Genomic DNA, 20279 nt, shown 5'->3' with positions numbered 1-20279 from the left:
AAATAAAAAATTTTATAAGGTTACGCCTATTATACATTAATTATTGATAAGGCAACTTAAGTTCCCAGAATAAAACATTTAATTTAACTATTAGTATTTGATACACAAGGAGTTTAATTTTTTTATTCCACAAGCAATCTTATAAATTTGTCATGTGTATTTTTTTTAAAAATATTTATTTTTAATATTTTATTATACCGTTATAGATCTCTTGCCAACCCCTAACTCAACTTGTGAAATCTAAAAATTTCACTAACAAAATACTGAATATTTTCCCTTAATTTAATAAAAAAAATCGGGTTTACAATATATGGACGAACTTTTATTTTTTTAATAAGATATAGGAAAGGAATTAAAGCAACAAATGAGATAGCTTGGATGTGGAAGACAAGTAATGGAGTTAATTTAGCTTTACGTGTTAATTAATGTTAACTACTATTTTTATGTTGTATTTTTTTTTGAATTATAAAAAGAGGATAAAGTTTCAATAACAACGCGATTAACGCGTTTCAAACCGAAGCCACATTTGGGATAATGAACACCTCAACTATTAGACCAACACACATGATTTTAGGCTTCGTTTGTTTCACTGAAAATAGTTTCCGGAAAATGATTTCTGGAAAATAACTTACTTTTCTAGAAAAGCTAATATTTTTTAGTGTTTGGATGAATCTGTGTAAAATATTTTCTTTTGTTTGGCAGGTTCTTTAAAAATATTTCATAAAAGTCATTTTCAATTAAACAAACATACATTTGAGATTTTTTTCATTGTTTAATTGAGTTTATTTTATATCTATAATTTTATATTTTACATTGTTTTTACATATATTAAAAATATTTTGTTAAATTTAGGTTCATTGCAACGATCATTTTTTAGTTACATGACTAGTAACTGAGTATTTTTTTATTTATTAACAAAATTGACAAAAAAATCAACAATGTCAGCAGTTGGACTTGGTTTTCAAATCTGAAAAGTAGAAAGACTAAATTCTTGAAAATAAAAGTACAGAAACTAAATTGCAAATTTGTGAAGAGTATATAGATTTATGACATATTTTAACATTTATACTACAAAACATTTATTATTAATATATTTATAATTGTAATAATTATTTATTATTAAAATATTAATATTGATATTTTCAATAATATGTGAATAATATTATTTAAAATTATTATTTTTAAAATTTACTATTAAAATAAAATTTAAATATTAAATAATTTATTAAAAATAATAAATTATATTAATAATTTATTATATGACTAAATATAAATAATTAAATACATATGTTTAATAATATTAAAAATATAATATTTTATTTTAATATTTTAATATTTTTAAAAATAAAAATAAAATTTATAATCAATATAATAATATTAAACTTGATTTAAGTTAATTTTTATATAAAAGTAAAATTATTTATTGCGGAGCTCTTTTTCGAAAAATGACTTATGCTTTTCAAAATGGTAAGTCATTTTACAAGAAAAAAGGCTTATTTTTCGTTGACCTGTAAATCATTTTCCGTTGACTAAGCTGTTTTTTGTGAAACGAACACAATACAAAAAAAAAATTCATACAACTTTTTACATGCAAACAAACGGACCCTTATTTTCATGTTCTATTTATATAATGAGATGTATACAATTTGCTTTCCTTTTTGTTTTAACATAAATAATTTATTCATTTTCAATACTTTAAATTCTTTAACCAAATTAAAAATTTTACGTGGTTCGTAATACCCATTAGTCATATGTCATGTACTCTAAAAACAAATTTGCCGAACACCATCAATCTCTATCTCATCTCACATTTTGCTTCTTTTAATTTCCTACTTTTTCAATAATTAAATTTGATAATTTTAGATAAGTCAAAAATTTCTTATATTAATTTAATTTAATTTAATTAATTTTAATTTTTATATTTATCATATTTTAAAATTTTAATCTTAACTCGTAAAAATTAAATACATTTAGTTAGATTTTGTTATTGATCCAGCAGATTTATTCTATATTATTCAATTAGATCATTTTTAGTAATTATATTTTTTTAATTTTAAAATTTCAATATTAAAGTAAATATAAAATGTTAAATCATTAAGTGGCTTTTTTTCTTTTGCAAGTAACCTATACAATTATTTAAATCTATTGATTGGCTCGGGACACCAAGTCGATTAGAAAAATTATGAATTTTTTTTCTGTAATTAAAATAAATTATATTAATTAAGGGTTTTTTTATTTTTTTAATTTTTTAAAAAAGCCAATAAAAAATTTATATATAATAATTTTTTTAAAATTTATTAATTTATTTTTTGATATAATATATAAAGATTAATTTTTATTTTTAAAAATTGAAGGAACAAAATACAAATATATTATTACGGGGTTTAAACTTTAAAAAATATTAAGCGGCATCTTGCCTAAAATGCTGCGAATTTGTCCCCTTTTTTTAAAAAATTTATTGTCTTGTTAAATGAGAAGCGTGACAGCTAGCCATAAGAAAAGCAAGGAGTTTGTGACAATGGTTTCATTGGGAGAAATAAGATTTCTTATCCTTGTTTGCACTCCCAACTGCCACGTATGACCAACCAAAATATCAAATTCAGCTGCCATTGGATTAGACGTGGTGAGCCGTTCAAAATTTTTTAGTCGATTAAAAATTGGTAAAACAAAATTTTGGATCCTTAAAAATTAAAAAAAAAATTGGACCCTTAAAAAATAAAAACTAATATTTTATATCCCTTTTAAGTCTTGGTGGCCACACCTCCAGATGACTCATAGGAGCGAGCCTAGATGTGATCTGAAATCCTTATCAAAAAGAGGAAGAATTTAAATAAAAATATAAATTTAAAAAATCAATTTGAATAAAAAGATAAAATTCGTTTAGAAAATAGGTGATGCCTCAAATAAAATTTTGTAGTCTGGGCCCTACCGACCCAACCCGAATTTGTAAAAAGAAAAATTGTTGTTTTCTCACTGCTTTATTATTATTTTCTCATTATTTTACTGTCATTTTACTATTAGATTGTTACTATTTTGTTGTTATTATTTAAATATTTTATAACTCTTATTTTTTTGTTAATTTTGTTACTATTTTAGAGATATTTACTTGTTAAATTGTACCTATTTTAGTGTTATTTAAATATAAATTTTTTAATTTGTTAAAAATATTTATTTTTAATATTTATATATATTATATTTTTAAAAAATTATATAAAAATTTAATATAGACAAACTAGACCAAACTTAAATTTTAATATTTTTATCTGTATTAAATTTAAGCGAAATTTTAAATCTATTTTTCGAACTAAATAAACTCAAACCCATTAAATAAGCCTAAGGGTCAGTTCTTCATTACTTAAAAAAAACACTTCTAACTCCAAAAGCACATTTGGAAGAAAAGCTGTGAATAACTAGTTGATTTTGGCTAAAATTTTTAGCTTTTCAGAAGTTCTTTTAAAAAACACTTCTGAAACTTCTGAAAAGAAAAAGTTAAAAATTTTAGCTTTTCCTCTCCCAAAAGCACTTTTGGTGCTTAATTACTTTTTCACCCCTCTAATAACATAGTATTTTCATTTTTTTCTTGGTGCTTAATTACAAATGTGTTAAAATCATTAATTAAAAATAAAAAAATATTTTTTAAAATACTAATTACAAATATTTAATGGCTATATTTAAATATTTAAAATATGATTTATATATTCTAATTAAATTTTATAAATAATTAATATTTATTGCTTAAAAATATTTAAAATTTATATTTCATATATTAAAATATTAACAACAAGTTATAATATTTTTTTATATTCTTAATAAAATATAATAATATTAACTAATTTAAATATTATTTAAATACATATTTATTACTTGATAATAATATATCTAAAATTTACATTTTATTTCTCAAAAATATTTTTTAACGACAATGTTAAACACTTAAATTTTAAACAAAACTTTTCAAAATAATTTTCTACAATACTTTTCAAGAAGTAACGAAGAATTTACTCTAATTTTTGGGTCCCGATCAGGTCGATGGACAAGTGTACATTGGATTTTGCCGTTTTAGGAAAAGGCTAAAAAGGGACACACCTCTCAAAGCGTGGCACCCGCAAACTGACCCGTCCACTTTAGCCACGTGGCTAAATAACCTCCCCTGCTCCTAACCTACACCGGATCCTTCCTCTCTTATTCTCCTTGTCTTCTTAACCCTTTATAAACTCCTCCAAATCTCACCAATTTTCTCCATCAATATTTTCACCATTTATTTGGTTGTCGAGAAAAGAAAAAAAGAATATGGAAACCGTAACTTTGACAGGATTACTTCACAAGGCTGCGGCCGAGTTCCCTACCAGGCGAGCTTTATCAGTTTCCGGCAAGTTCGATTTGACGCATGCTCAATTACAACACATCATCGATCATGCTGCTTCTCTCCTCATCGCCTCCGGCATCCATCCCGGCGATGTCGTCGCTCTTACTTTCCCAAACACCGTGGAGGTATGTTTACTTTTTTTCTTTTTCTTCTTACGTTTCAATCAATAAAACCTTCTTGAATGAATCATTAGGATCAGATTCTGTTTGGTCGATGAGAAAATACGGAGGAAGAAAATAAAATTGTTGCTTTTAATTATTTTACGTGTTAAACTGTTTTCCCTTCAAATAAAAAACCCTTCTTTAGTTAAAAAAAAAGAAAGCAAAACGCATTTAAAATGTCTTTGTCTATTAGGTTATAAAAAGATCAAATTTTCTTTTCTTTTTCATTTTAATTTTAATTTTTCGTGATACTGTTTTTCCATTGTTTGGTTTCCATCATTTACTGAGCTGCCAAACAGAGGCTACGAGTTGCCTTGTTTTATTTTACTATTATTGTTACTGAAAAAATAATTCTTTTTTTTTCATATATAGCTTGTTATTATGTTCTTGGCTGTAATTCGTTGCCGTGCAACCGCCGCGCCGTTAAACTCAGCTTATACTGCCGAGGAGTTTGAGTTTTACCTTTCTGATTCAGAATCCAAGCTGTTATTAATCCCAGCCGAAGGCATCAAGCCGGCTGAAGCCGCCGCTTCCAAGTTGAACATCCCTCTCGTATCCGCCGCTCTCCAGGATGAAAATTCCAAAATAACTCTCTCCTCCAACCCCGAGTCAAATATTGATTCAGTCAAACAACTCGTTAACGACCCTGCCGACGTCTCTCTTTTCCTTCACACTTCCGGTACCACCAGTCGTCCCAAGGGTGTTCCTTTGACTCAGCTCAATTTGGGGACTTCAGTTTTGAACATTAAATCGGTTTACGAACTCACTGAGTCAGACTCGACGGTCATTGTGCTCCCGTTATTTCACGTGCATGGCTTGTTAGCTGGCTTACTGAGTTCACTCGTTTCCGGAGCTGCCGTCACTCTCCCGGCCGCCGGCAGATTTTCTGCATCGACATTTTGGACGGACATGATTAAATACAAAGCCACATGGTACACTGCTGTCCCCACGATACACCAGATCATATTGGACCGCCATGAGAGCAATCCCGAACGTCCACGGTACCCCAAGCTAAGGTTCATTAGAAGCTGCAGTGCATCATTGGCACCGAGTATATTAGAACGGCTAGAGGCGGCATTTGACGCACCAGTGCTCGAGGCTTACGCCATGACAGAGGCGTCTCACCTCATGACATCGAACCCGTTACTAAACAATGGCCCACATAAGGCTGGGTCGGTTGGGAAACCGGTTGGTCAAGAAATGGCGATTTTGAATGAACAAGGGGAGATTCAGCCACCTTATTCTAATGGGGAGGTTTGTATTAGGGGATTGAATGTAACAAAGGGATATAAGAACAACCCAGAGGCTAATAAATCGGCTTTTCAATTTGGTTGGTTCCACACTGGGGATGTCGGGTTTTTTGACTCCGATGGATACTTGCATCTTGTTGGTCGGATCAAGGAGCTCATCAATCGTGGAGGTATCATTTCCTTACTCATCAATTGCGTTGAATGATCACTTGTGTTTTATGCTAGAATGCTGATGTGATATTTGGTTGGTTCACTTCTGTTTGGCAGGTGAGAAAATATCACCAATTGAGGTAGACGCAGTGTTATTGGCTCACCCAGCTGTAACACAGGCAGTTGCCTTCGGTGTTCCCGATGAGAAATATGGCGAGGAGGTAAGAAAATCCAATTCATGGTTTTGATTATTTTTGGTTTTGAATGGCTGTTTGGTTGTGTAATTTGTCTAAAAGTCGGTGTCAAAAAATTGCAGATAAATTGTGCGGTGATTTTAAGGGGAGGAAGCTTGGATGAAGCAGAAATCACGAAATATTGCAAAAGAAATCTTGCGAGTTTCAAAGTACCCAAGAAAGTTTTCATCACGGATTCCGTGCCGAAAACAGCTACTGGAAAAATCCAGAGGAGGATAGTAGCAGAGCATTTCTTGGCTCAAACGTCTGCCGCTAAAGTACCCAAATTTGGAGCTTAAATTCAGCATTGCTTGTCTATTGCTTAGGTACATATTTAAGCGACTGCAATTTATTGTTTGTGTAAAAGGGGATTACTAAAGCACCATGTTACATGTAATTCTGATTAGAAATTATTGGAAAGTCTACATTCATAAATATTTTGATCATCCAATCATAAAGTCTACATTCATAAACATTTTGATCATCCAATCATTCTTTGTTTCATCAATCAACTATGACTCAATGATAACTAATGTGGGAGGATACAACAATACCTAAACCCTATATTCAGTTAATTCCCATTACACAGAATGTTCGAAATCTGTGCTTTTAAGATTTCAAAGTTAAAATTGGTAAAAGTATCATGAAAGTTTTGTATTAAAAGATAGATTGTATTTTGTCTTTTTTATTTAAAAAAAATAGATAAATCAATCTCTATATATATTAGGTCAAATTGGTCTTTCTTTAAAAATTTATTTTATTTCTACTATAAAAAACTGAGTTGTGTAGATCAACATGAAGTACACATAGCACACCATATGTTATTGCTTCAGTATCCCGTCAACAATACCAATTTTTAACTGTACAAATTGATGAAAATTGTAATTACTTTTTAATCTAATGTATAGGGAATAATTTACCCATTATCTGGATAAAGAGAATAAAATGTAATCTAACTCTTAATTCAGGAACCTCGATATTTTACCTTCTTTTGTCCACTCACAACATTTGTATTTTTATATGTGTGATCGTAATGCCAATTGTCCAAGCTTGGATCTTCTAGTGGCCAAACAATCAGATTTCCTAGCCAGAAGTTGGGAACAAGTTATTTCTAGTTGGCAATGGCAGGTGAAGTTTGGTGGATGGAAAAATATGGGGCTATACAAGTGGTTTTTCTGACGGTGAACTTTTAGTTTTAAGGTATTGCTGTTTTCGAAATAGACATTGGTGGTCAATTTTGTTGGTAATATCAAATAAAAATTTCCTCTGATACCATATCCAATATATTATTCAACAATATAGTAAATAATTTAGGAACCTATAAATCCCTTCACTCTCCCTCCCCCATTGGTATCAGAGGTGCCGGAGTAACGACTTTCTGAAGAAATAATATCGTAATATTCATTGTAAGTTTTTGTCTTTGATTTACATTTCTGTTTGTTTCACAGTTATTTGTTTCAAAACCCATATATCTGTTAGTCTGTCTTCTTTTTGTCGTTGAGTCTAGGGAGGACGTTAGGCGTTGTGTGAAGACGATAAAGATAATAGACGGTCTTAGGTACCAGAAACAAATATTATGGAACAAATCGAGTGTCAATTTCAAGATAAAACTTGTAATCATATTACGCATATAGACTCTAGAAATGAAAACAACATTTCATATCTGAGTAAGGGTATAAATAGTCTTGTGGATATGGCTTCTTTTTATTTTTCTAAGTTATATAGTAAGGTCAGTTCTGTAGAAGAAAAAGTAAATAATTTAGGAGATATTAAAAATTTAGACTTAAACCATGAGTTTAAAGAAATATTAACTAATTTTAATAATAAATTAGATTAGGTCTTTAATAATAATATCGAGTCTGATGTAGATTTAGGTTCTTTATATTATGGTAATGGTAAGGATAATATTTTAGTTTTATTCGAAGAAGAGAACACTTCTTCTGATGAGTCGTCATCTATGTTAAAAAATTATAAAAAAAACATACAAAAGCGTAAAAAAGATGATAGACAAAAAGAATATAATTTCCAATCCTATAAAACACTTATAGAACATTGGAAAGAAAAATTTACAGATGGTAAATATCAACTAGAAAGAGTTGAATATTTAAAATTAATAGAAGAACTTTATGAAAAAGATAAAGATCTATTTAGTATGTTTAATTATCATTCTATGTTAAAATATGATGATAGTAGCAGTTCTAGTAATTCTGAAAAAACAGAATTATTTAAAAAACAATCTGATAAAGAAAAAACTTCAACAGATCCTTCTGTAACAATATACAAGGAAATTCCTTCTGTAATCTATGGTATAATTTTTTTAATATATGAAGTATTAGGGTCCATCCATATGGTCGACGATTGAATAATTTGCTTGCGGCCATTATACTTCGGTCCATTTTAACTCTCCTAGGATGTCATAATACACATTTCAATAATCAATAACACAATAAAAATTTTATAATTAATAATAGCAATATTAAATGATATAAAATATTTTGTAACTTATAAAATTTTTGAATAATTTCATATTAAAATAATTTTATTTTTATTTCAAAAAGTAAAAAAAATTATATACTTCATATATTAAATATATTATATATTTAAATTAGAGTGAGCAAAACTCGATTCGACTCAAAAAAATTAAATTTCGAGTTAAACGAATCAATTTACTCGAATTATTCGAGTCAACTCGAATTTTTTTTCTTGAATTTCGAGTTCAAATTGAGTTTGATTTTCGGATTCGAATAACTCGAATAATTCGAATAAACCGAATACCAAACTATAATATTTTACGTTTTCACCCTGTCGAAACTATTTTTTTGTAAAACGGGGTCTACTTGGATTTTGAAAACATAAACGAACATGGGAGTCGCCACCAATCTTTTTTGATGAGGTGTGATCGGAGCACCTCATAAAACGGTTGTTTTTAATAAACGGTTTGGATTTATTAAAACAATTCTTTTGGTCTGCGAAATTCAGAAAATCAGGTTCGGGAGTCGGTTATGTACGAGGAAAGATTAGCACCCTCGTTATACCAAAAAAATTGGTACCTAGTTGATTAATTAATGTCTTAATGTCGAAAGCTAAAAATTTGAAGGGAAATTTAAAAATACGATCCTCTTTTATTAAGATTAATACAAACACTCGAATAAACCGAAAAGAGAGTTAAAGATTCGTTCGTCTCAAGGTCACGAAATATCACATGCTGTAAGTTAGGACCCGATATTTGGAACCTTAGAGATTGAGCTTGCCTTTAATTTTTTTTAGGAAAGTTCGTATTTTAAAATTTAGAAGGGCGTTTCGCTATTTAGGTTTAACAAGAGAATCGAAACCCCATAAGTTAGGATACGATTCCTCAAATTTCCCAAAATGCGAAACATTGCCTTATTTCGAGATTTTTTAAATGATGGCGATTGCATTGGATTTATTTGTGATAAAATAGACCGGTTTATTACTACGGGTATATACAAATCGAACGTGGCTTTTAAAGTGATGAAATAAAATGAGATGATAATATGGAATATACAATTAATTTATGAATAGAATGTTGCATCAATGAATGACAATAACATGGAAATACGAATAAACTAGTTATAGTTCACACGATAACAATAATCACACAATGTATATTATTTTTAATAATAATCAATAATCCAAGATGAACGATAAAATAATATGTATGAACAACTTAAAGTATATAAATGAAATATTTAAAATGAACGATATAAGAAGATTCGAAATAGACAAACAAATTTGACATGGACAAAACGTCAATAGTTTGAAATGAATAATTTTAAGCAGTTTAAAATAAACAATATATAATCCATGAAACATTTAAGATAAAATAACATATATAGCAATTCAACATAAATAATATATGGAATAATTTAAAACACTTAATATCTAAAATAATATAAAACAATTTATAAAATTAAAAACGAATAAAAAAACTGTTAAAAATGATCATATATGAAGAAAAAATTTAGTGTTAAAATTAAGCATATTAGGGATTAAATAAAAATAAACAGTTTTAAAAAATAAAAATAAAACATAACAGACCCAGGACCGAATTGGGAACTAAATAAAATCAAAGGGGAAAATTTAAAAAGAAAAAGAGCAACACCCGAACAAAACGCGCGCAAAGAGAGAGGGACTGATTGGGAAAATATTCCCAGCCTTCATGCGCACCGTTTCATGCAGGACCAAAATGAAATAGGCGTAAAAAAATGGGGTCAAATTAAAAACTCAAAACAAAAGGCAGAAGGACCGAATTGAAAACAGGCGACAACGCAGAAGGACCAGCAGCACAAGTAGCCCATTTGGCTTTAAAACACGCAGATCCTCTGCTAATAGGGTCGGGTCGGGTCGGCCTCCCCAAAACAATGCCGTTTTGGCGTCTAGGAGGCCAAATCGAAACGGCGCCGTTTCGTGTTCTTATTTAAACCTTTTTTTTTGAAACTTCATTTTTTCAGTGCAAAAGAAAAAAAACTTCAAGAAACCTCCATTTTCTCTAAACACCATATTTCTCCGGCCTAGGTTTTCGGCCGTAGGCTGCTTAGTGCCATCGTGGCGCCGCTGTGCTGCCACCGTGCTGGAGAGCAACAAAAAATGTTTTAAAAATCCCTCTCTTTAAAGAGGTTTTCTCCTTCAAACGCAAACCCGATTCATGTATTTTTAAAACTGAAAATGAAGATGAGAAGAGGACGCAACCTCCTTTGCGACCTCACCATTTTCCTCTTTGCGGAAGCAGCCGAAGCGAAACCCCAAAGGGTTTCTGCGACTTTGGCGAACGGAGGAGAACTCCGACGGTGGCAGACCACGAGGAAACAGGTAAGCTTCGACCACCCTTTTGGGTTTTTTATTTTCTTTATTTATTCTTTTTTACAAAATTAAAATAAAAAAAAAGTAAATCTAGAATAACTAAGACACAAATCACCTTCTACAGTCTAAAATATGTATTTTGATTACTTGTGTGTCCGAAAAAAGCCAGAAGAAGCATACATTGATATTTCATGGCTTTTATAGCTGATTTACAAAACTATTAATTTCTATTTTTTTGTCTTTTTGCTATTTGTTTCTTCTGTTTGTTGCCTTGTGCTTGTTGGCTCTCTTTGCAGGTGTCAGACACGCGTGAAAGAGGCGTGCGGCGGCCAGGGGCAGGGGTGTCAGACGGCACGTGGAGGCGCAGCGGCACTAGGAGGCTAGGGTTAGATTAGTGTTTTAGTTTTTACTGAAACTGAGTTTAGGTTATGGGCCAATTGGGCCATCTAGGGTTTTAATTTATTTGGGCTGTAATTGGGTTTGTAATTTAGGCTGGTAATTTGGATTGTTTGGACTATTTATTTTTTATTTTGGGTTTTATTTATTTCGTTTTGGGCCCGGGCAAAAATGACCTCCTGAACTCCCAACTCTATTTACTTTCTCCCAAAATTGTTACTCCCACTTTCCTCTCAAAACTTTTATTCTCTTCCCGTCCCACCCCCCTCTACCCCAAACTTATTGCTCCCAAAAATTTTACTCCCCCATTTATTTTCCCCCCAAATTTTACTCCCTCAACTTCCAAAACTTCCCCCTAATTTTTTTAATATCCCCTCCCCTCAAATTTTACTCTGTCAACCCTCAAAACTCTAAACTTTTACTTCCCACCTTTTACCCTCAAATAAAAAATTAAAATATCCAAAACAAATCTCTAAAGCTAACTAGTAATAATTTTATTTATATCTATTATTTATATTATTAAATTAAATTTCACATTTTATAATATTTATATTATTGAATTGTTTAATCATATTGAATCTTTATAAATTTTTGTTAAAATTTAATTGTTGATGATGCTATAAAATATTTGTGTTAAAATTTTACGTTGATATCAATTTCACATTTTATCTTTAAGATAAATTTTTTTAAGAAACCATATTTTTTTTACATTTAATATAATTTTTAATTTCAAAATACATTGTGACAAGAATCAGAAGATAATTGAAACAACGAAGCAATCAAAGAAACTAAACCGTATATAAAAGAATAATAAATAAATTATGAGGGGAGTGAAAGTTAATAACAAATTTGATTACGTTGGGTGACAGTGATTATAAGGACTTAAAATCATTTTTTAAATTTAACTCGAACAAATATATTCGATTCAAATTCTATCTCACTCGACTCGATTTGAGAAAATTTCAAATAGAGTTAGGATGATAAAATAGGATTCGTCAACTCAATTAACTATAATTTTTTCATTCGATTTGATCGAACGCTCACTCTTATTTCAAATAATTAATTCATAATTATTATATACAATAACGATAAAAGCAAATATAATAACGTGTAAAAATTGTATAATTATAATATATATAATTGTATAATAATTGTTAGAAATATTTTACTGCAAAACAAAATAGTTAGCATAGATAGAATAAATAAATTGAGCATAAATAAATAAAATAATCACTGTGCCGTAGAAAAACTACTATATTAGAAGTAAATTCACTTTGATCGATGTAATCATGTAGTAGACATTACCCTTCAAGGTTAATACAGTACTTCAATATTCATACATTCAAATAAAGAGGGTGGAATACAATTGATATTACTCTTCTCAAAAGCACTCGGAAAAGTAGATTGGAAACTAAAATTGAAAACTTGGTCAGAAATTTGATCGGAAAATTTTTTTGAACAAAAAACAAGTGAGCTAAGAAAAGGCAAAGAAAAGATTGTTGTTTGCTTGTTGTTGTAGAAAAATGAGAAGAATGGTCTGTTTTTTATATTATTTTCTGAAGGGGTAAAATGATAAAATAGTGGTATCAGTTTTTAAAAATAACAAAGGATTTTCCTCAATCGAAAATATTCTACAACAGTTAGAAAATTTTTTACAACTAAAAAATATCTTAAAAAACAAAAAAAAAGTATTTTTTTATAAAAGGAACAAAAAAAATTATTAAAAATAAAACAGGCACAATGTTAACACAAACTAGGTTGGGGGCAATAGTGGTGCACACATGTTGGGCCTTTAGCCTCAATTTACTCAATGGGAGTGGGAGGCAAGAATATATTTAAATTCCCTTATAAACCTTTTCTCAACTAATGTAAAATTACCTACTTTGCATTAGCAACAAGAATGATAGGCAATTTTCAAATAAAACTCAAGATTTTGAGAGGAGAAGTGGACTCCCTTGTTGTGGATATTCAAAAGGCTAGCTTCTAAGAAAACAATACTCAAAATTGATTTGTGATATGGAAAAGACACCTTTGTAAGTGGAGCTTTTTGACGAGGAGGAGATGGTTGCTAGTAAAGGGAGTTGCTGGTGTGAGGGGGAGAATGTGAGTTGCTAGTGTCAGCAAGAGAATGTGCTCTTGTGTTGTTGATGTTATACTTTTGAATTTCTTATGTTTTGTTCTAGAGGATTTGATGGTTATTTGTTGCTGCTGCTCTTATTTCATGTTTTATATACTACTGTTGTTATTAGGAAGTTATGTTCTTTCATGAGATTCTTGTTCAGATTACATTTAATATCTCAAGTGTGTTTGTGGCTTGGTGATAGGGAGAGTCAGGGAGTATTTAACATTTTTATGTTTTTTCAGAAAGTTAATGGGGGAGATTGTTGGGACCAAAGTTGTCCAGTGTTGGTATTTTGATCATTGTTTAAATAACTTCCCTTTTAAACAGGCTATCCAGACAAACCTTTGAAGAACAATCTGGACCGGACTTTAGGACAGCTTAAATGATATTAGATGTTGACATTTTTGACTTAAATATTCATGATTGTCTTCTCCATAAGCAAATGAATCCTAAAACGTGCTTTATTTCATCTCCAACTGATATAATCAAATTTAGTTGATTGTAGAAATCATGAGATGGACGTGTCATATCCATCAAGACTTATTCTTTTAAGCCTTGTAGTGTGGATTGCACTGATGCATTTACTTAGAAAATAAGACTATTTTCGGATAAATGCTGGAGGCTTTTATCTTGGATCATTTTGCATGTATTTATCTTCTCAAAAACTGGTCTGCAAAGCTGTTTTATTTGGCCTATAAATAGGCAACAATTCGCATGATAAGGATACATCTTCTTGAAGAGTGTTTGTGCCGATCTTGTTGATTCATGTATTGTCGAAATTCCTTGTATTCTTGATTCATGTATTGTCGAAATTCCTTGTATTCTTGCACTTAGTTAATAGGCATGAATTGAAAGAGTTAAAACTGTTTGTAAGTGAGGTATTTAGGAGAGTAGTTGTAACGAGTTATCTATTGGCACTGCAATTGCTTGTGTAATGGTAGATTGAGTTTCAACTAATATGTGATTGGATAAATTATTTAATAAAACATTCACTGAGCGAGGCTTCGTAGAATAATAATGCTTCTAAATTGCGTTGATAAACATTATTTTAATAATGTATATATTTTATGTGTCATTATTAATTTGTTTTAAATCATTCGTTTAATTAATTTGTGGTTTCCACACATGCTTTCTAGTTTAATTCAACCCTTTTAAAAACCATTATTCAAATTCTACATAACTTTTTTAACAGATATATATATATTATTATAAGTGTGCTATAATCTAATATATTATGAAGAGAGCAAGGTTTTGGATAAAATATTAATTTTTCCGCTACAATTTCTAGTGATTCAATGGTATGCACACTGTTGGGGACGGACATGATGTGTTTACTGCCTGGGCTATCTTTGTGCCATGACAGACAATGTTTAATGTAGTTGCATGCTTGGATGATTGTACTCCCCTTCTTAGTCCCAGATCGAGCCAGTAACCTAGATATGTACGCTTAATTAAAAAAAATATCTTATTATAATGAGACATTGCCACAATACACGGCACAAATCGGTAAACCATGTTCCTTAAATTACAGAATGTTTTCACAACATTGATTGAATGCATGTTAATAATGTCGGTTAAAACGAAAATTAGTATAAAAAACCATTTACTTAAGGTGTACTAGAAATTACTTATAAGATGAATCAACAAGCAATACAACAACATATACTCCGTAAGCTGTGAGGACAAAACTAAAGTCGACACAATCAACAATACAGTGATCCAAAGACCAAAAACAGGCAGTGAGAAATTGCATCAACACACTCCACAAGCCCAATCCAAAACACAACGAAAAACATCCAAATTATTCCATTAGATTTTAAGCCTCTGCCTCGTATTCCTCCTCTTCCTCGTACTCTTCATCATCTGCAGTTGCATCCTGGTATTGTTGGTACTCAGAAACCAAGTCATTCATGTTACTCTCCGCTTCTGTGAACTCCATCTCATCCATCCCTTCTCCAGTATACCAATGCAAGAAAGCTTTCCTACGGAACATGGCAGTGAATTGTTCACTCACCCTCCTGAACATCTCTTGGATTGAAGTAGAGTTCCCGATAAATGTGGATGCCATCTTTAAGCCGATTGGAGGGATGTCACAAACAGTGGACTTCACATTGTTCGGGATCCATTCAACAAAGTAAGATGAGTTCTTGTTTTGCACATTGATCATCTGCTCATCAACCTCTTTCGTGCTCATCTTCCCACGGAAGACCGCTGATGCTGTGAGGTATCGACCGTGTCGAGGATCAGCTGCACACATCATGTTCTTGGCATCCCACATTTGCTGTGTAAGTTCAGGGACAGTGAGGGCTCTGTACTGTTGGGAACCGCGTGAGGTGAGAGGCGCAAATCCCACCATGAAGAAATGTAGTCGAGGGAATGGAATAAGGTTTACAGCAAGTTTGCGGAGATCTGAGTTAAGCTGACCAGGGAAGCGAAGGCAGCATGTTACACCACTCATGGTGGCAGAAATTAGATGGTTGAGATCTCCAACTGAACATCAAACATTACAAGTTAGATCTCGTACATTGTATATACAGCCCCGAATGTATTCATTGCACAGTGGCAGAGAAGAGTATCTAAGATTCATGTAGCTCCTACTAATTCAGTTCCACCTAACCCTCAATATACAGAAAGATGGGCTATTACTTCACTGTTTTAACTCTCACAAATTGGAATCTAAATGAGCAGGTTATAGACCTTAAATTGAAAATGCTAATTCAATCACAAAATAGACACAACAAGTTCCATGTGTTCCTAGTTTTGGATTCATCATAACAAAATAGAAATTTTCAACTAAATCAAATACCAAACGCACTCACAAGCTACCCAAATTTCGTGTAACAAATACATTGAAAAAAAATCAATCTAATTAATATCCAGATGGTTGCCCAAACAATACTATGTTAAACACCTTCAACCAAAATAAATTATAAAAACCCAATTTACAGTTTCTACTTCATTTCTTACCAACCAAACAAACACAAAAAGTAGTTCGACAGTAACAAATCAGAAGCTTCATTTGCAAGAAAACAAAAAAAAATACTTACAACTTGGAGTAGTGAGCTTGAGGGTACGGAAACAGATATCGTAGAGAGCTTCGTTATCAAGAACCATACACTCATCAGCATTTTCCACAAGCTGATGAACTGAGAGTGTCGCGTTGTAAGGCTCAACAACAGTATCAGAAACCTTGGGAGATGGAAACACCGAAAACGTAAGCATCATTCGGTCCGGATACTCCTCTCGTATCTTCGATATCAACAACGTTCCCATTCCGGAACCCGTTCCTCCTCCCAAAGAATGGCATACCTGAAACCCTGTAACCAAACAGCCCCAATTTATGATTAGCAGTAGACCATAGTTAACACCTAATAACCAAAGGAACCTTCAAATTTTTAAAAATAGAATTGCAAATGATAACCTTGCAAGCAATCGCAATTCTCGGCTTCCTTTCTAACCACGTCGAGAACGGAATCGATAAGCTCCGCTCCTTCAGTGTAATGTCCCTTAGCCCAATTGTTTCCCGCACCGGACTGTCCGAAAACGAAGTTATCGGGTCGGAAAATTTGTCCGTAAGGACCGGATCTTACGCTATCCATGGTTCCGGGTTCCAGATCCATTAAAACTGCGCGGGGAACAAAACGGCCACAACTGGCTTCGTTGTAGTAAACATTGATTCGCTCAAGCTGGAGCTCCGAGTCACCACCATATCGACCCGTTGAATCGATGCCATGTTCGGCACATACGACTTCCCAGAACTTGGCTCCTATCTGATTGCCGCATTGGCCACCTTGGATGTGAAGGATTTCTCTCATTTTCTCGGGAAAGTGACGGAAAATTGGAGAGGAAAAATATAAAAGGAATAAGAATTCCGGAAATTCTTTTTATGGGGAAATGGTGATGAGAGTGGTTTTGGTTTATATAGAGGAGTTAAAAGATTTCCGTTAATTGACGGCAGGTTGAGCTGGGTTTTAGGTCGGTTAGTAACGGACGTTTCGTTTTCCTGGGAAATTGAATTTTTGAAATTGGGATTTGCTTAGTAACTGTAACAATGTAGTTACTGGAATTGATGACGTGGCAAGGTGTGGTTGGACAGCCTGGACGGTGGCCTTTCCAGATGGACCCAGGGCCACAATAGTGAATAAGTTAAGAAATTATAACTGTTCAAAATTGGGTTAATGAAATAAGCAGTAGCGAACAAAAATTAATAATAAGCATGAATGGAGGGTGAGATTAAAAAATAATTGTCCTGATTATTTTAATTATGGTAATAAGATTAAATTTAACGATGAGAGTGTAATTGCTGTGCTGAATATTAAAATAAAAATTATTATTGACAACATTAAATAAAAATGTGTTTATATTGATAAATTATCCAAAATTTTGTTTAATTTATTATTTTTAGTTTAATTTTTATATTTTCTCCAACAAAATTCATGTCACTTGACTTTGACACCACACTAATCCCATCAGAATTTTTATACTTGCTATAGAATTAAAACTAAATTAAGAAAAAAGGCAATTGAAATTCTTTTTTTTAAGAAAGTAAAATATTAGAATTTTTATCTAAATAATGTAAAATAATTAAATAAATATTGAAATGGGATAAAGGCAGTAATATTTACAAATCTAGACAGGAGGTACAGTAAAAAATTGGTGTCACCTGACCAACCGGCTGCACCTCTCTCCTCAGCCACGGGTCACATCAGCTTTTTAAAAAATAATAATTTTTTATGGGTGCCCTTAGTCAATCGGTGGCACCGATATTACTATTCTTCGTCACCAGAAAAGAAAAATAATGGTTTTGGTATTTCCATTATGTTTGAATTTAAAATTTAAGTGTTTAGTATTGCTGTCAAAAAGTGCTTTTGAGAAATAAAATGTCTATTTTAGACATGTTATTATTAAGTAACAAATATACATTTAAATAATATTTAAATTAGTTAATATTATTATATTTTAGTAAGAATATAAAAAATTTATTATAACTTGTTGTTAATATTTTAATATATGAAATATAAATTTTAAATATTTTTAAGCAATAAATGTTAATTATTTATAAAATTTAATTAGAATATATAAACTATATTTTAAATATTTAAATATAACCATTAAATATTTGTAATTAGTATTTTAAAAAATATTTTTTTATTTTTAATTAATGATTTTAACACAATTGTAATTAAGCACCAAGAAAAAAAAATATTATGTTATTGGAGGGTTGAAAAAGTAATTAAGCACCAAAAGTGTTTTTGGGAGAGGAAAGGCTAAAATTTTTAACTTCTTCTTTTCAGCTCCTTTTCAGAAGTACTTTTGAAAAGCACTTTTGAAAAGCTAAAAATTTCAGCCAAAAGCAATTTGTTCTTCACAGCTTTTCTTTCAAAAATACTTTTGTAGTCAGAAGTGTTTTTTTTAAGTGATGAAGAACTGGTCCTTAGTAGTGGAAATAGATAACACTGTTAATTTCAAATGAAAGAACCTATCTAGGTACACGCAAGCACTTTCAATAACTGAAACCTACTTTTTCTTTTAGGTTAAATGATTGTTTAGGTCTCTATATTATATTTTAATTTAAAATTTGGTCTTTAAACTTCAATTTGAAATAATTTGGTCCTGTAATTAGTTGATTCAAATATATAACATAATACGATTTTTTTTCTTCAAAACAACCCTCAAACTCATCACGTCAACATAAAAAAAATCTATGTCATAAAATTGGAATAAGTAACAATGTTACTTATTTCCACTATCTAGTTACACTAAATGACTAAATTTTAAATTCAAACATAATGGAAAGACCAAAACCATTATTTTTCCTTTATGGTAATGAAAGAATAGCAGCAAGGGGTTAAGCTATGGCAATTAAATCTATACAATATTGGTGCCGCTGATTGAGGGCATCTATAAATTTTTTTTTAAAGGCTTATGTGACCTGGTGGCTGAGGAGAGGGGTGTCGCCGATTGGTTAGGCGGTATCAATTTTTTTACTGTAGCTCCTACTTAGATTCGTAAATATTAATGTTTTTATCCCATTTCAGTATTTATTTAATTATTTTATATTATTTAGGTAAAAAACTCAAAATATTATTAATACATATATTATTATACCTAATTGAAAAAAATATGTATTCACCCACAACATGGAAATCCCTAGTAAATAATATATGATAAAATATTGTTTTAATGAGATTCAAAAGTGTGTAGCTTTTCTTTTTTGGTGCCAGTTGAGCTTTGGGTCTGATTCTTGCTTGAGTGCAAATATAATGCCAATGGGAGAACAGAGCACATGCTGTTGGCTGTGAGGGGTCTAGTATAGTATAAATGAAGCGAGTTTTCTATATGCATACACTTGCTATTGTAGAAACATTTTGATGGCAAACTCATGTCCGGACAGTGCAGAACCCATCACTTTTTTCTTCATTCTATTTTTGTCTGAAACTTACATTTTACTCTCCCATCCTCATCTTCTACAAAAGGTATACCTTTTTTCAAGGTGGAGGATGGAAAGGTATTGTAGTGTGTAAATGTTTGTTGGATTTTTTTTTTATCTTTTATGTTTGTTTTATTATTCATATTTAAGGTTTGCGATGTTTCTTCTGAGAATATAGTTTTTCAGTTTTAAACTTGTATTTTTAAGAGTCATTAAATTACTAATAAATTTACAATTTGGTCACTGAACTATTTGAAAGTTTTCGTTTAAATTAGTAGACGGTTAACTTTTTTAAAAGTCTGATTAGTCAGCTCCAAGCGATAATTGGTACAATAGATCAGGACATATTG

The 20279-nt window shown here is 31.0% G+C and overlaps 2 protein-coding genes across 2 annotated transcripts; one reads left to right on the top strand and one right to left on the bottom strand.

The window, feature by feature from the left end:
* The first annotated feature begins 4198 nt into the window (after nucleotides 1-4198).
* Nucleotides 4199-6595, top strand: LOC107936698 (oxalate--CoA ligase). The gene is made up of 4 exons (XM_016869451.2): nucleotides 4199-4491; nucleotides 4900-5947; nucleotides 6045-6148; nucleotides 6244-6595. Exons 1-4 carry the CDS (start codon nucleotides 4291-4293, stop codon nucleotides 6457-6459), a joined length of 1569 nt encoding a protein of 522 aa, XP_016724940.1. The 5' UTR covers nucleotides 4199-4290; the 3' UTR covers nucleotides 6460-6595.
* An 8596-nt stretch (nucleotides 6596-15191) lies between these two features.
* On the bottom strand, nucleotides 15192-17363 carry LOC107936697 (tubulin beta-9 chain). The gene is made up of 3 exons (NM_001398448.1): nucleotides 16921-17363; nucleotides 16547-16816; nucleotides 15192-15989 (listed from the first exon to the last, which is right to left on the bottom strand). Exons 1-3 carry the CDS (start codon nucleotides 17312-17314, stop codon nucleotides 15316-15318), a joined length of 1338 nt encoding a protein of 445 aa, NP_001385377.1. The 5' UTR covers nucleotides 17315-17363; the 3' UTR covers nucleotides 15192-15315.
* Nucleotides 17364-20279: the final 2916 nt, after the last annotated feature.

Source organism: Gossypium hirsutum, chromosome D08, assembly GCF_007990345.1.
Source record: "Gossypium hirsutum isolate 1008001.06 chromosome D08, Gossypium_hirsutum_v2.1, whole genome shotgun sequence".
Taxonomy (NCBI): Eukaryota; Viridiplantae; Streptophyta; class Magnoliopsida; order Malvales; family Malvaceae; genus Gossypium; species Gossypium hirsutum.
This window is presented reverse-complemented; position numbering and strand designations above follow the sequence as displayed.